The sequence below is a fragment of the Felis catus genome, chromosome D1, assembly GCF_018350175.1.
Source record: "Felis catus isolate Fca126 chromosome D1, F.catus_Fca126_mat1.0, whole genome shotgun sequence".
Taxonomy (NCBI): Eukaryota; Metazoa; Chordata; class Mammalia; order Carnivora; family Felidae; genus Felis; species Felis catus.
Genome location: NC_058377.1, coordinates 21712425 through 21726486, shown reverse-complemented (window position 1 = coordinate 21726486; position 14062 = coordinate 21712425). Strand labels below are relative to the sequence as shown.

At 40.2% G+C, this 14062-nt stretch overlaps 2 protein-coding genes across 6 annotated transcripts in view; one reads left to right on the top strand and one right to left on the bottom strand.

Moving 5' to 3' along the window:
• Window positions 1-1018: 1018 nt before the first annotated feature.
• SPA17 (sperm autoantigenic protein 17) lies at window positions 1019-12465 on the bottom strand. Its single transcript, XM_003992527.6, has 5 exons — window positions 12316-12465; window positions 10957-11137; window positions 7021-7091; window positions 4417-4503; window positions 1019-1342 (listed from the first exon to the last, which is right to left on the bottom strand). Exons 2-5 carry the CDS (start codon window positions 11108-11110, stop codon window positions 1199-1201), a joined length of 456 nt encoding a protein of 151 aa, XP_003992576.1. The 5' UTR covers window positions 11111-11137; window positions 12316-12465; the 3' UTR covers window positions 1019-1198.
• Window positions 12466-12505: 40 nt separating this feature from the next.
• Window positions 12506-14062, top strand: part of SIAE (sialic acid acetylesterase) — a 45701-nt gene continuing 44144 nt past the window's right edge. For 3 of the 5 annotated variants that reach the window (XM_019811481.3, XR_002145424.3, XR_002145425.3), the window contains exons 1-2: window positions 12516-12661; window positions 13276-13335. In XM_019811481.3, the coding sequence (XP_019667040.2) occupies window positions 12595-12661; window positions 13276-13335 (127 nt within the window). In that variant the 5' untranslated portion in view covers window positions 12516-12594. Of the gene's footprint in view, window positions 12662-13275; window positions 13336-14062 lie in introns of all 5 variants that reach the window. The other 2 variants (XM_023239245.2, XM_023239248.2) reach the window with 2 other exon arrangements.

Below are 14062 nucleotides of genomic sequence, written 5' to 3'. Positions count from 1 at the left end.
ACACTTGTTATGCACAACATGTGGCTGGCTTTAGAAGCTCCTCGAGATAGAGCCAGTCATGTTTTTGAGCTTTGGGGAACAATGGTTGTGTGACTATGAACTGAGAGAGGTGTAATCCTAGAACCAAAGCTTGGAACATCCAATGTGTGCAGACTGGAATCTGAACCAGCCAGGACATTACCACAATGCTATATTATTGTGGTAGAAGGTAACAGCATTAGTTAAACAAGACTCCATTTTTTTTTCTGTATTTTGTTTCGAGAAGAGTACTGCATCTTTTGGTCTAAGACATGAACCCCACAGTTTCTTAGGTATTCAAGGGTGAGGAGGTCTCAAAAAGGAGAGACTGAACTTGCCAAAAATAAGGTACTGGGTGGGGGGCTTGAATGATTCGCTGGGGGAAAAAAAGGCATAAAGCCTCTGAGTTTATGATACACGTATTACTATTTGTGCTTTGGGGAAAACTTGGGAAGTTTTAGTTGAGGAAGGGTATTTAAGATGTTATGATGACTTTTGTTTTTCTTAAATATGTATTCGCCTTATTTTGTGTGGTTCTGGAGAGCAAAAAAATAAAAAACTGTCAGCTGCATGGGTGGAGGGACAGATAGTCATTACTAAATCATCGCACGTGTATTGGGCTCAATACATTTTTCACTAAATGACTGCATGCATGCGTGACAAATGAAAACATATGGGTGAAACTTACAGGGAGGCAGATTTTTGACTCAGCTTATCTTTTTCATAATCTGAGTTATTAAAAAAAACTAAATGGACTATTCTCGAAAGGCAGTGAAATTCTCTATCACCAGGAGTGAAGCAGGAGCCAAAGGACTGTTTTGCAGCGATGTGATACAGGATTTCTTCATTAGATGATGGTGAGACCACGTAACCTCTGAGGTCTCTGAAAACTCAGATACACCAGTTCTGTAACTTTAAATCCAAGGCTCTTCATCTTTACACATAGACTTGGGAGAAGTATAAATAAGACTCATGATCTCAGGGAAATCTTGAAGAGGCATGTGTTCAATGGCATGTTTATTAAACAAATGCTCATGACAGATTTTCACAACAGCAACAAATGTTATTTCACTACATCACATCTCCCTTGCTAAGAAAAAAAAACAATCATAGCAAGGTTGATGGGTTTGGATTATTTGTTCACATTTTTCTGGGGAGCGGGGGAGTAAAACCAGTCTCCTCACTCCTTTTCCTCTGTTTCCTTTTCTTGAGCATTACCTGGTTTCATTTTCTTCACCTCCTCTCTGACTAAATGTCCCCGGAAGGCTGCTTGGATTTTGACAGCAGCATTCTCCTGTTTTTCTTTTTCTTCTTCAGAAGATTCCTTCATGGGATGGATAAAAAGTAAGAGACTTCTTAAATATCCAATATTTTGATGCCATAAGAATAGTGCATACATTGAATCCATTGACGGTCGTAACAACTGAGATCTGTTGCTTCCTAACAGAATTTTACATACTTGTCACATCGTATATGTACCAAATGGTGAGTGCCAAAATGGCAGACATTTTGTTTTGTCATTCTTTAATATGTCTCTGCAGTAAATGATCATTGCCCACTCCCCCAGGCCCCACCAAATAGTTCCTATTTAACAGTTCCCAATAACATTTTTTTTTAAATAAGTAAGAATCCTTAAAGCTTGGTAAAAATGTCAAGAAGAATAGTAAGTGTCCTGTTTCTAAATAATCATGATTACATGAAATTAATTTCTTAATTTCTCAATGGTTATCTAATCAAAATCATACATTTAAAGCAATAATGTCAGTTTTAAGGTGGTGGGCTGAGCTTCTGTATATAGCTCCTTTTTTTAAAATTGAGGTATAATTTACCTAAATTGTCAACAGTGGAACACAGAGATTTTAAGGGTCTAGTTCAATAGCTACATAGTTTTTAATATATAATTTTAAATTATAACAGTGATACATATACATTTAAAAACTTAAATGTCACTGGTAGTGAAAGATTTCTCCCCCTTTCCAAATCATACTCCTAAGATGTATCCATTATTATGGGTTGAGTATATATATCCCTCAAAACGCTTTCTGTATACAAAGTATTCATATGGGTATATACATGCCTTTTTATTTAAAAAATGAGATCATGGGGGCGCCTGGGTGGCGCAGTCGGTTAAGCGTCTGACTTCAGCCAGGTCACGATCTCGCGGTCCGTGAGTTCGAGCCCCGCGTCGGGCTCTGGGCTGATGGCTCAGAGCCTGGAGCCTGTTTCCAATTCTGTGTCTCCCTCTCTCTCTGCCCCTCCCCCGCTCATGCTCTGTCTCTCTCTGTCCCAAAAATAAATAAATGTTGAAAAAAAAATTAAAAAAAAAATGAGATCATGCTAATTACAATGTTCACAACTACTTTTTTGTAACTATCTATCTTGGTTCTCTTTTCAATGTATATAACTCTGCCCATTCTTTTTTTTTTTTTTTTTTTTTTTTTTTTAATAACACCATTGTATTACATTGTACTAATGGAACTTGATTTATTTACTCAGTCTCCTGTTGATGGACCCTCGGGTGTTTATACCCCTCACTCCATTAAAAAAGCAATGAGGCACAGGGGCGCCAGGGTGGCTCGGTTGGTTAAGCATCTGACTCTGGATTTCTATGTGCTAACAGCACTGAGCCTGCTTGGGAATCTCTCTCTCTCTCTCTCTCTCTCTCTCTCTGCTCCTCTCACCCCCTCAAAATAAATAAACAAACATTATAAAAATACAATGAGGCAATTCTAGCTCTTAAACTTTTTTTAAAAAATTAAAAAATATTTTTTAAAGTTTGTTTTTTTAAAGTTTATTTGAGACAGAGGGAGAGACAGAGTGAGAGTGAGGGAGGGGTAGAGAGACAGGGAGACACAGAATCAAAGCAGCTCCAGGCTCTGAGCTGTCAGCACAGAGCCCAACACGGGGCTCAAATCCATAAGCCGGGAGATCATGGCCTGAGCTGAAGTTGGACGCTCAACCGACTGAGCCACCCAAGCACCCCTAGCTCTTAAACTTTTAAATGCAAACAGAATGGTATTAAAACCTCTGAGATATACCCCAATATGGGCAAATAATTATAGCGAAGTTGGAAATCAATGAGATCTCAACTCAAACTTTTGAAATTCTGTGTAAGGGCAATTACTAAAGATGTAAGGAAATGAAACTCCCTTTCGTCTTCCCTCACCTCCCATTGCACCTTATGGCAATGTTAAGCTGATTGGGTTGTACTGATATAATTCTGGAATAATTTATAAAGGTTATGGGGAAAAGTTCTGCCCCCCACTGGGTAGGAGGTGAGGTTTCCTTGGAGGGGAGGCCTACTTAGGGTGTCAATTACTGGGTGACTAACTGGGACATCAAGATATGAAAAGGAACTCGGAGGTTTGGTCTTCAATGCTGTAGAGAGTGAATTCTTTCTCACTAGGGTTGGTCCTCTTGAGTCTGGACTATGAAGAATATAGACAGTGATATGCTGGCAAATGTTTATATACGGACTCTCCAGAAAAAAAAAAAAAGGCTGATTTGCAGTATTGGCCACAATCTTAATACTCCTACTGTGGCTGATTTCAAGCTACTAAATAGACATTACTGAACATGGGTTTATACACATGTGCACAGTTGTCTCTGGAGAGCTGGCCCTAGCACACTAGTGAAAATAGGTATCTTTGAAGGTGGACCCTGCTCAGGTCTTTGTTGCTTAGATGTGGGCTGTCAGGCAGGAAGCCATTTAGGCAGTAGTGCATGGAAGGTGAATAAGACACACTGTGTAAGGCCACTTTATTTGGTGGCACGTAATTCTCTGTGAGTTTCCTTTTGTTATCTCTGAACCTTTGCCACTGTGTGGTAATGAGAGCATCAATTAGTGAAAGCCTCCCAAAGGGGAAAATGAATCTGAAGCATCAAGACTGGGGCAGTGAGTTCTGTCTGTTCTTCTTGGGGAGATTTCCCCACCTGATGACAATCATGGAAAATAAGGTTTTATTTTTAAAGGGAAGAATGAGTTTTCCTTTATAATAGGCACAGCTAAACATGATCCACTAGCTAGTTTATCACTGATGCTACTTATCTAGAAAGTAAAATCATTAATTTTAGCAATATGGATAACAGACTAGATTCATATTGGAAATACGATTTTAAAGTTTATTTATTTATTTTGAGAGAGAGAGAGAGAGAGCGAGCACACAAGCATGCCGGGGAAGGGCAGAAAGAGACAGAGATTGAGAATCTCAGCCCCTCCCAGTGCCTCTGTGGGGCTCGAACTCTCAAACCAAACTAGACCATGAGAACATGACCTGAGCCAAAATCAAAAGTCAGATGCTCAACCGACTGAGCTACCCAGGAGCCCCTGGGGTACAATTTTAAGTTAAGTGATATCTTTCTTTGTAGGAATCTAATAGTATACAGAAAACAACTTACTAAGGCTGTGACTGGTGTCTCATCTTCTTTCACAGATGTGTGAGACTTTTCTTTTTCCGACTCACAATTCTCAGTTGATTCGTGCTCCTGGAAGAGGGGTGAGAGGATCAGAGGCAATATTCTAAAACAGTAAAGTCTTGGGTCAAACTGCTTAAAGGTAATTAAATATTGCTTTATGTTATTGAGAAGAAGTGGGGATTAAATACATACTGTTTTTTTTTCCAGTAGGTTGGAAAAAAATAAATAAATGAAAACTCTCAAGGGAATATGTATAAACAAATATGACCAAGGAACTCATAGAAAATGTTTGATTTTTTGCTTTTGGAATGTAACATGGTTGGTTTTATATTAAAAACAAGCCATTGTCTTATACTAAAAGTTGATAATATGCTGTAATTAATCTTTTTTTTTAATGTTTATTTTTGGGAGAGAGAGAGAGAGAGAGAGAGAGAGAGAGAGAGAGAGAGACTGAGGGAGGGGCAGAGAGAGAGAGAGAGAGAGAGAGAGAGAGAGAGAATCTCAAGCAGTTTCTGCACCATCAGAGCAGAGCTAAATGAAGGGCTAGAACTCATGAACTATGGGATCATGACCTGAGCTGAAGCCAAGAGTTGGATGCTTAACCCAAACTGAGCCACCCAGGAGCCCTCATGCTGTAATGATCTTGAACAAAATATAAAAAAGAAGTGCTGATAATTTTTAAAATAAGAACAAAATATATGCCATTGTGTCTCATATGTGAAGTCAGGTTGACTTTTTTTTTTTAAACTTTATTTCTTTTTGAGAGAGAGGGAGAGAGAGAGAATCCTAAGCAGGCTCTGCACTGTCACCACAGAGCCTGATGTGGGGCTCGAACTCACAGGCCGTGGGATCATAACCTGAGCCAAAATCAAGAGTCGGAAGCTGAACTGACTGAGCCACTCAGGCACCCCTCAAGTTGACTTTTTAATGAAGTTTGTAGATTAAAAATGATGTCAAATAATTAAGTTCTACTGTGGGGAACAATTTAAACAAAAAAGGGAGGGGGAGGGGAATCAGTTCTGCCTATTTTGACATGGTTATTGAAAATTTCCACCAAAATAGAGGCATTGCTAATTCACAACCTATGGGAAGAGTTTCTTTCATCTGTAAAACAGAAATCTGAAGACATATAAGCTAATCAAGTAAAGTCTTCAGAATTCAAAAGATATGAAAAAAAAAACACCCTGAAATTGCTATGTGACACAAAGATTTAAAACTTTTCGACATAATTCCTTTGATTGCAGTAAAACATGAATACAGAGAATCTAGTTAAACGGAAACAAACTCAACACCCCCACATCTGGCAGGCACAAATGGATGGAACTTCACGTTTGAACTTATAGAATAAGTGACAGGTATTTCCCCAGGAAATTCCCCAAATCTATTGGGAACACCATCAAAACTTGAACTTGGCTAATTCCTTTTAATTCTTCTTTTTTAAGTTTATTTTGAGAGAGAGAAAGAGGGAGAGCATGCGTGTGTGTGTGGGGGGGGTGCAGAGAGAGACAGAATGAGAGAGAGAGAGAGAGAGAGAGAGAGAGAGAGAGAGAGAGAGAGAATTCCAAGCAGGCTCCCTGCTGTCAATGCAGAGCCTGATGTGGGGCTGGATCTCACAAACAGTGAGATTATGGCCTGATCTGAGCTGGAATCGAGTTGGACGCTTAACTGACTGAGCCACCTAGGGGCCCCATATTCTTCTTAATTCTAATATCTGATGGTGCTTTGTGGCTAATGCATTATCTCAGTTGTCTAGCAGAGTGCTTCTCAGACTTCAAGGTACCTACAAATCATTTTGGGAGCTTGTTAAAATTCAGCTTCTGATTTGTAGATCTGGAGTAGGGCCTGAAACAGAAGTTCCACAAAGTTCCCAGCTGATGCCAGTGATGTTGGATCACACACAGCCCTTCTCAACCAGTGCTCCTCTTCTGGACCACAGAACACAGTGTTTCTGTTCAACTATTCTCTCAATTCTCCCAAGGATAGTAGATAAGTAGAATCATTCTAGACACAAAGGAGAGAATGATTCCCTACATGTAATGAGTGCCTTTGGCTTAGGGCTTAATTATTTTGAGGAACCTTGGTTGAGAAAAGCTGGTTGTAGGAATGCTGCTAAAGAGAAGACAGGTTCAGTGTCTGAATAGATTAGCTTTATAGAAAAAACACCATTACAAACATTAATTCTAATCAGCAATTTGTAAGATGTCAATGATGATGAAACAACGGGATAAATGGTGCTTTATTTTATGAAATGTCATTCATTAATTCAACATATATTAACTGAGGATCTGCTATTGCTAAGCACTGTGATACTCAATGAAATTTGAAGAATAAATGAGGGTAATCATTCTGTAACTTTCAATACATTCTTCCTCTTGATCGTCTTTCAATTTCAGCTAAGTATCCGACCACGATTTAGATACTTGGGAAAAAAATTTCTCCTCAGAAAGAACAACACACTTAAAAAGGTTTAGGCAGATATTTGTGATGCCTCTCATGATGTTCATGATTCTGGGGAGATCCCGATGATCTCTGCTTTGGAGATAGGGAGAATAAATAACCCAATCCACGAGTTTCATAGGACCATACCTTGAATGCATGGTTGTTATAGAAGCGGTCATCTACCTTAGTCCCCCATTCTGCTGGATCAAAGTTGGTTTCTAAATTGAAAAATATATATACAATAATTTCAGACTTATTTTGGGTTCATTAAAGTAAATCCAGAATAGTAACACAAAACAAGTTTTCTTTTTCAAATCACAGGTTCTTTACTGCCAGCTGAAAATCTTATTATTTTTTAATTTTTATTTATTTTTTATTTTACTTTTAAAAAATTTTATTAAAAAATTTTTAATGTTTATTTATTTTTGAGAGAGAGAGCGCGCAAGCAGGGGAGGGGCAGAGACAGAGGGAAACACAGAATCTGAAACAGGCTCCAGGCTCCAAGCTGTCAACACAGAGCCTGATGCAGGGCTTGAACTCATGAACTGGGAGATCATGACTTGTGCCGCAGCTGGAGGCTTAACAGACTGAGCCACCTAGGTGCCCCTTTTTTAAATTAAAAACAATTTTTTTAATGTTTATTTTTGAGAGAGACAGAGAGTGAGTGGGGGAGGGATGGAGAGAGAGGGAGACACAGAATCTGAAAAGGCTCAAGGCTCTGAGCTGTCAGCACAGAGCCTCATGTGGGGGCTCAAAACCACCAACTGGGAGATCATAACCTGTGCTGAAGTCAGATGCTTAACGGATTGAGCCACCCAGGTGCCCCTGGAGAGGTTTTTTAAAAAGTGAGGCATATTATATATAGTCAGTAGATACAAACAGGAAGAAGTATTTATATTTAAGCAGAATTTTTCTTTAACTTTTCATTATGAACAATTTCAAACTTAGAAAGTAGAATAACAAATTCCCATTTGCACATTATTCAGATTCAACAATTATAAACTCATGATTTATCTTATCTGTAACTTCACTCAACTTCCCATCCTTTCTTCTGATTATTTTCAAGCCAATTCCAGGATTCCTATTGTGTTATCTACAAATATTTATTTCAGTATGAATCTCTAAGATATAAAGAAACCACAATATCACTATCACATCTAAAAACACTAATTCCTTAGTACCAGCTATCCAAATTTTCTCCATTGTCTTATATATTTTTTATTTTTTACTGTTGATTTGTTCAAGTCAGAACCCAAACAATGGACACATACAGACTTTTGTTCTGTCTTTTGAATATCTTTTAATTGAAAGATTTTTTTCACCTATCTCCCAGCCCATATTTTTTCCTTGTAATTTTTTTATTGAGGAAATTGGGTCATTTTTCCTTTGGAGTTTCCCACAGTTTAGATATTTCTGATTCCATTCCTATGACTTTTAATAAGTTCCTTTGCTTTCGAATTTTCTGTAGCTGATTCAGGTTTTATTTATTTATTTATTTATTTATTTATTTATTTATTTATTTATGTTATTTAGCAAGAATACTTTATAGATAGTGCGTGTAATTCTGTCAGGATATACATAATATGTAGTTGTTTCTCTTTTTAAGGGGATTGTTTCTTTTCTTTGAGGGCCCATTGATGATGATTGCTTAGATAATTTCTTTAGGGATTGCAAAATGGCAATGCTCTTATTAGATCATTACTTCTTGTTTTCTGGAGCAATCAGTAAAGAAAAACTTTCCTGTATCAACTATTTGGTTACCCTGACGTAAGGTTCATCCAGAAAAGGCAGGTTGAAGGTTTGATTCCCTTTATCGGCCAGTTTTCAGAATAATCAGTTGGTTTCTTAGGATCCTCTCAAAAAGGTTTTGTTTGTTTTTATCATTATGAACTAATGAATATTTAAGAAATTGGATAAACTTCAATCCATTGCATTTTTTATTCTTCCTGATGCTTTAATTGTCCAAAATTGGCCAGTTGGAGCTTATTTGCATGCTCAGATGCTCCTGAGTCCATTGGGAACAACTCTAGAGTAGATGATCTCTTGAGGTTCCCTTCCACCCAGTGTGTCCATGAAAAACACAGTGAAGAAGGTCTGGGTAATAAACTGGTAATCTTCAATAAAGTGACATAATGTGATTTTAAGAGAACCTGCCACAAAAGCACATGTTTTCAATAGCAAGAACTGTTACTTGAAGACACCTGCTTTATAAAGCCTTTCTATGGCATAGGGATGGTCTTGAGCGAGTTTTATCATAACCAAATGCCCACCTTTTTCTTAGGGATTTGTGATATCACTTACATCAAATGCTAACATGTTTCCTGTCAGAAAAATAAAAATTAAGACCAATAATTAGCTATGAAGAATGCTGGCAAGGGAATTCTTGCCTTGTGTGAGAGACTGGGCTAGAGGAATTTTTCTTCCCTTTTGGAGAGACTAAATTCTGATACTTGTATCAGTTGGATAACTCACCTTCGGTTTACATGAGTGAAAATGGTTGTCATGCTTCAAATGTTTTCAAATAGTTTTATACAGTTTTTATCAGTTAGAGAGCTAGTATTCTGAGACCATCAGTCTGAATCACCAATTGCTTTAATTACCATGGTCCAGTAGCAATGACTCAAATGTTTTTGTAACGGGACATTTCTGAGATCTAAAATTAAATCAATGACTAAAGACATTTTACTCATGAATTTGTAAAATTAATGCTATAATAACAAAATTAAATGAACGTTCATTGTAATTCACCTCTTACCCTAAAAGATTTCGCTTGATAGCTTTTTAGTGGCACTTAAGTTTCAAGTTGTGCAACAGATAGTCATACTGACTGGATATGGAAAAGACCAGCGACATTCAGGAAATTGGCAGAGGTTCTGAGCTCTGCCTGGGTTGAGATAAGACAAGATGGTGGAGCTGTGCCGTGTGTATGGGAGTGGTTTTAATTCAAGCCTTGTGGTAGGTTTCCTTCTTCTGGAAGATGATTTGAAATGGAATGCTTACTTACCTGTAGTTATTTCTAGTCCCCTTTACCACTCTCTTGGAATGCTGTAGTCAAAAGTAATGATGGTAACGACTTACACAAAATGGGTGTTCTAATCAAGAATAGGGTTTTTCAATAGAAATGTATAGCTGTAACAATGTATAGCTGTAACTAATCCTACTGGATTAGTCAGAAACCAAGTTGTAACTTGATAGTTATGAGCCTTCAAGGCCGGGACTTTGTGGAAATTTTGTTTCTGGAAGTAAAGAAGCTGCTTTGGCTCTCCACCTGTCATATTAGCATGAATTTTAGTCTCTGGGCAGGACAGGACCTTGGGAGAATAGAGAAAGAATATAAACTACCTTCCCAAGCTGGAATTTCACATTTATTTATTTATTTATTTATTTATTTAAATTAAAAAAAATTTTTTTTAAATGTCTGAGACAGAGAGAGACATAGCACAAGCAGGGGAGGAGCAGAGAGGGAAACACAGAATCTAAAGCAGGCTTCAGGCTCTGAGCTGTCAGCACAGAGCCCGAGGTGGGGCTCGAACTCATGGAGTGCGAGATCATGACCTGAACCGGAGCGGGATGCTCAACCAACTGAGCCACTCAGGTGCCCGGGAATTTTACTTTTTAAAAGCTGTTTTTCTCCGTGCCTTCATTCACTATTTAAGGAGCACAGAATTATATTTTGCAGCACTCACGATTCTTTCAAGTAAGAAGGGTGGAAATGTATAGAAAGTCACAAACTCTCCTCCCAGGAAGAACAGTCAACTGCCTGGGATGCATAGGAACAGCCTGTTGGAAAAAGCAGAGCTAGACTGGATGATCTCTTGAGGTTCCCTTCCACCCAGTGTGTCCATGAAAAACACAGTGAAGGAGGTCTGGGAAATAAACTGGTAATCTTCAATAAAGTGACATAATGTGATTTTAAGAGAACCTGCCACAAAGGCACATGTTTTCAATAGCAAGAACTGTTATTTGAAGACCCCTGCTTCATAAACCCTTCTATGGCATAGGGATGGTCTTAAGCAAGTTTCATGATAACCAAATGCTTAGTCTCTTACTTAAAGAAAAATATGCCTGTTTTAAAAAGCTTACTCTCTCGTTTCTCTAGAAGATTTTCAAAATATGCTGCTGCAAAAGCTGGTATGTTTTCTGGTTGCTCCCTCAGAATCTCGCGTGTCAGCCCTTCAAGAAGATTCCCAAATCCTTGTGGAATTCGGTAGTGGGTGTTGGAGAATGGAATCGACATCTCCTTGGAAGGAAATGCCTATCGTACCTAGAGATTCATCAAAGGGCACAGTCTTTAAAATTGTCTGATTTTACTTCTATAATCACAACTATGTCAAATTATTTCTGAGACCCAAATTTTCTGGACTTGAATTCTTCCCCCCCCCCCACCCCGTCCACACAACCCCAATCCATCATTTCTTCCAAAGAATTTTGAACTTTCCATTATTAATTAGAATATTATAAATACACACCCATTTAACAGGCCAAATCATTTTTTTAAATTAAAAAAATCACACATTTTCCACTATAGCACTAAATACTTTTTCTCTCTGACCCCTTTTTTTGTCTTTAAAAGGTGAGGGTAATTTCTGCTATCCCACAGGAATTCAAAGAAAATGATTGTTAACAATTTATCATAAATCGCGGAGAAGACGCTGTTTGGGATCTAAAATTTAAAAAAAAAATGAAGAACTAATGTTGGTTCTAGAAATTACTCTAATGTGTTGCATGAAGAAGTTTAATACTTAGTCTTGTCCTAGTTTCCACTTCTGAAGCATGACCTACAAGGCCTCGAAGCACCTATATACTCTGAAGGGGGGAAGCAGGGGCAGTGGGGAGGGAGGGTGGGTGGCGGCCGCAAGGTTAAGACTTTGCAGTCCTAGCGTCCAAAATTTTGGGATTCTTCCATTTTCTGGTTTTGTCTTGACCAGGTCTTATCTTCCTGTCTTGGAATACAAGGACTAGATTAAGGATAGCAGCCAAGCAGCGGGTTGGGCTGCTGCGTTAAGCAAACGACACTCAGGGACCTGGCTTTTTGGTGAAGGTGTCAATGTCACAAAAGCCCGCAAGCCGTGGTAGGGGTCTAGGTGAGGGACTCGACGGTTGAATGAGGCCCCATCTGTGGAGGATGTTTTTCTTTCTTTCTTTTTTTTTTTTTTTGACGGAACAGGAGATGAGGTGTCGAATCGTTGTAGGGTTGTGAAAAGTACTGGTGAGACCCTGAACCAAACTGGGGACTGGAGGGCGGTCGGAGGGGGAACGCTGGTCTAGTCGGGGGCGAGACGTCGAGGAGCTGGGATTTCAGACTCTCGCAGAATGGGCTGCCTCGGCGCCCAATCTCTCCTAGCGATCCCGGAATTTGTCGGGGATCCTGAGAAAATACGAGAGGAAAAGGGAAAAGGCGAGGTCTTAGTTTTGGAGAGGAAGTGGGGTAAACCGCCTCACCTCTTGGTTCTCTCAGAGCTGGTGCCGTTGGTTCCAGTTGTTATTTCTCGTTGCTGGGTAACGGTTTTTTTTTTTTTTTTTTTTGTAACTCCAACTACGGCGGCCGGGAAGGGGAGAGGCAAGGCTTCGCCCGGCTGCCGGTACGGGTTCCGCGACAGAATGGCCCTGGATGGGTGGAGTCTCAGGCATCCCCGCCCCCCGCAGGTCCCGCCCACGGCCCCGCCCCGGCGTGGAGTCCGCGTCTCGAGTCCGGCGCGGGGCTGGCGGATCCTCCCAAACATGGTAGCGCCGGGATTTATATTTGGGCTGGTGCTGCCTTTAATCCTGCCGGCCGACACAAGTAAAGGTGAGGCGGCCCGGCTTGGCCCAACCTGTGCCGGTCAGCCTGCGCGGGCTCGGAGGTCTCTCGTCCTCTGCAGGACCCGCGAACCGCGAACCTGGAGCCGGTCCTCCGACCCGACCCAGGCCTAGGCCGCAGGTGTCTGCTGGGCGGGAGTTCCGGCTGGTCAGCTTCTTCCCCGTCATTTCAACGTCGTCACGTTGCAGCGTGTGGGGCCGAGGGAGGGTTGGGTGTATCTGATTGGGGAGGCCCAAATGTGCTAGACCGAGGCCCTCGGGGTCTTTGAATAACTTCAAGGGAACTCGAAGGGAAGGGGGCGAAGCTAGTTCGATAGTATTTGGAAACAGGTAACTGAGTCATCCAAAACATTTCACTTCTGCCCCCACAGTAGTACCCTTGGGGAGGGTTTGCTGCAGGCTTGGTTCCTTGGGGGAATTAAATTTTACTAGTTTAAGTGGTGATTAGGACTAAGAAATACAACCCCCTCACTAGCTAAGAATATTTAAGGCTTAGCTTTGATTGCTGGCGCAGCTTACAGGGATAATATGCGTGACACTGGGGAGGAGGGTGACTCACTTTGACTACTGTCCAGGTCAGATCCTGTCATTTGAATACCCCAGGCTGGACCCTGAGTCACAACCGTGGAGAACCAGAAGACGGCATCTGCGTGCTAAAGCAAAGTAAAGTGATAATGCTGGCCTTGTTTTTTTTCTTTAAACCATTCGAATTGTGGACCCCAAAGTTCCCTGCTAAGAAATAAAAGTTGAGGTGAGAATAGGGACAGGGTGCAGAAAAATGGCTCGTGCTCTACCTGAGCACCCAGAAGTACCCAGACAGACCAACTGCCGCCGTAGTTTTTCAGGCTTTAACAAAGTGTAAACCAGCAGCATTCTCTGCATATCATTTTTTGCCTCTCACCCTCACTCAATGACCTTTGAGTCCAGCATATGATAGGCGAGTAGGGCCATTATTTTATTAACTTTTCTGTTAAAGGCTGTTATTTTTAATGCCGGTGCAATATTCTGTCTTCACCTTGGGTCATATGCCCATGGTTACTATCTAATATTTGAAATGTACAAAAGTATATGAGCAATGAAACAATAAAATGAACACCCAAAGGTGCTGCACCCAACTTAAGAACTAGAATATTGCCAGTTTTATTGAGACTCCCAGGATGTTCCTCCCAGGGCATCCAGGAGTTCCTCGCCAGAGGTAACCTACCCACTGGATTAATTTCATCACTCACTAACAGAACACTAATTCTTGTTTTCTACTCCAACATCCAAATGAAGGAAAAATTGAAGACCTAAGGAAAAAAGATTCAAATGCTAAGTGTCTTGTGCTTGACAAAAAGAATGACCAGCCCTGCCTCCTTTCTCGTTCTCCTATTTTGTCCATTGCTCAATT

Coding starts and splice junctions, on each gene's coding strand:
- SPA17 (XM_003992527.6), bottom strand. CDS start 11,110: ATGTCGATTCCATTCTCCAACACCCACTACCGAATTCCACAAGGATTT. Junction 7,092..10,956: donor TCTTCTAGAGAAACGAGAGA/GTAAGCTTTTTA, acceptor TTTTCAATTTAG/AAACCAACTTTGATCCAGCA. Junction 1,343..4,416: donor AGACACCAGTCACAGCCTTA/GTAAGTTGTTTT, acceptor CATCCCATGAAG/GAATCTTCTGAAGAAGAAAA.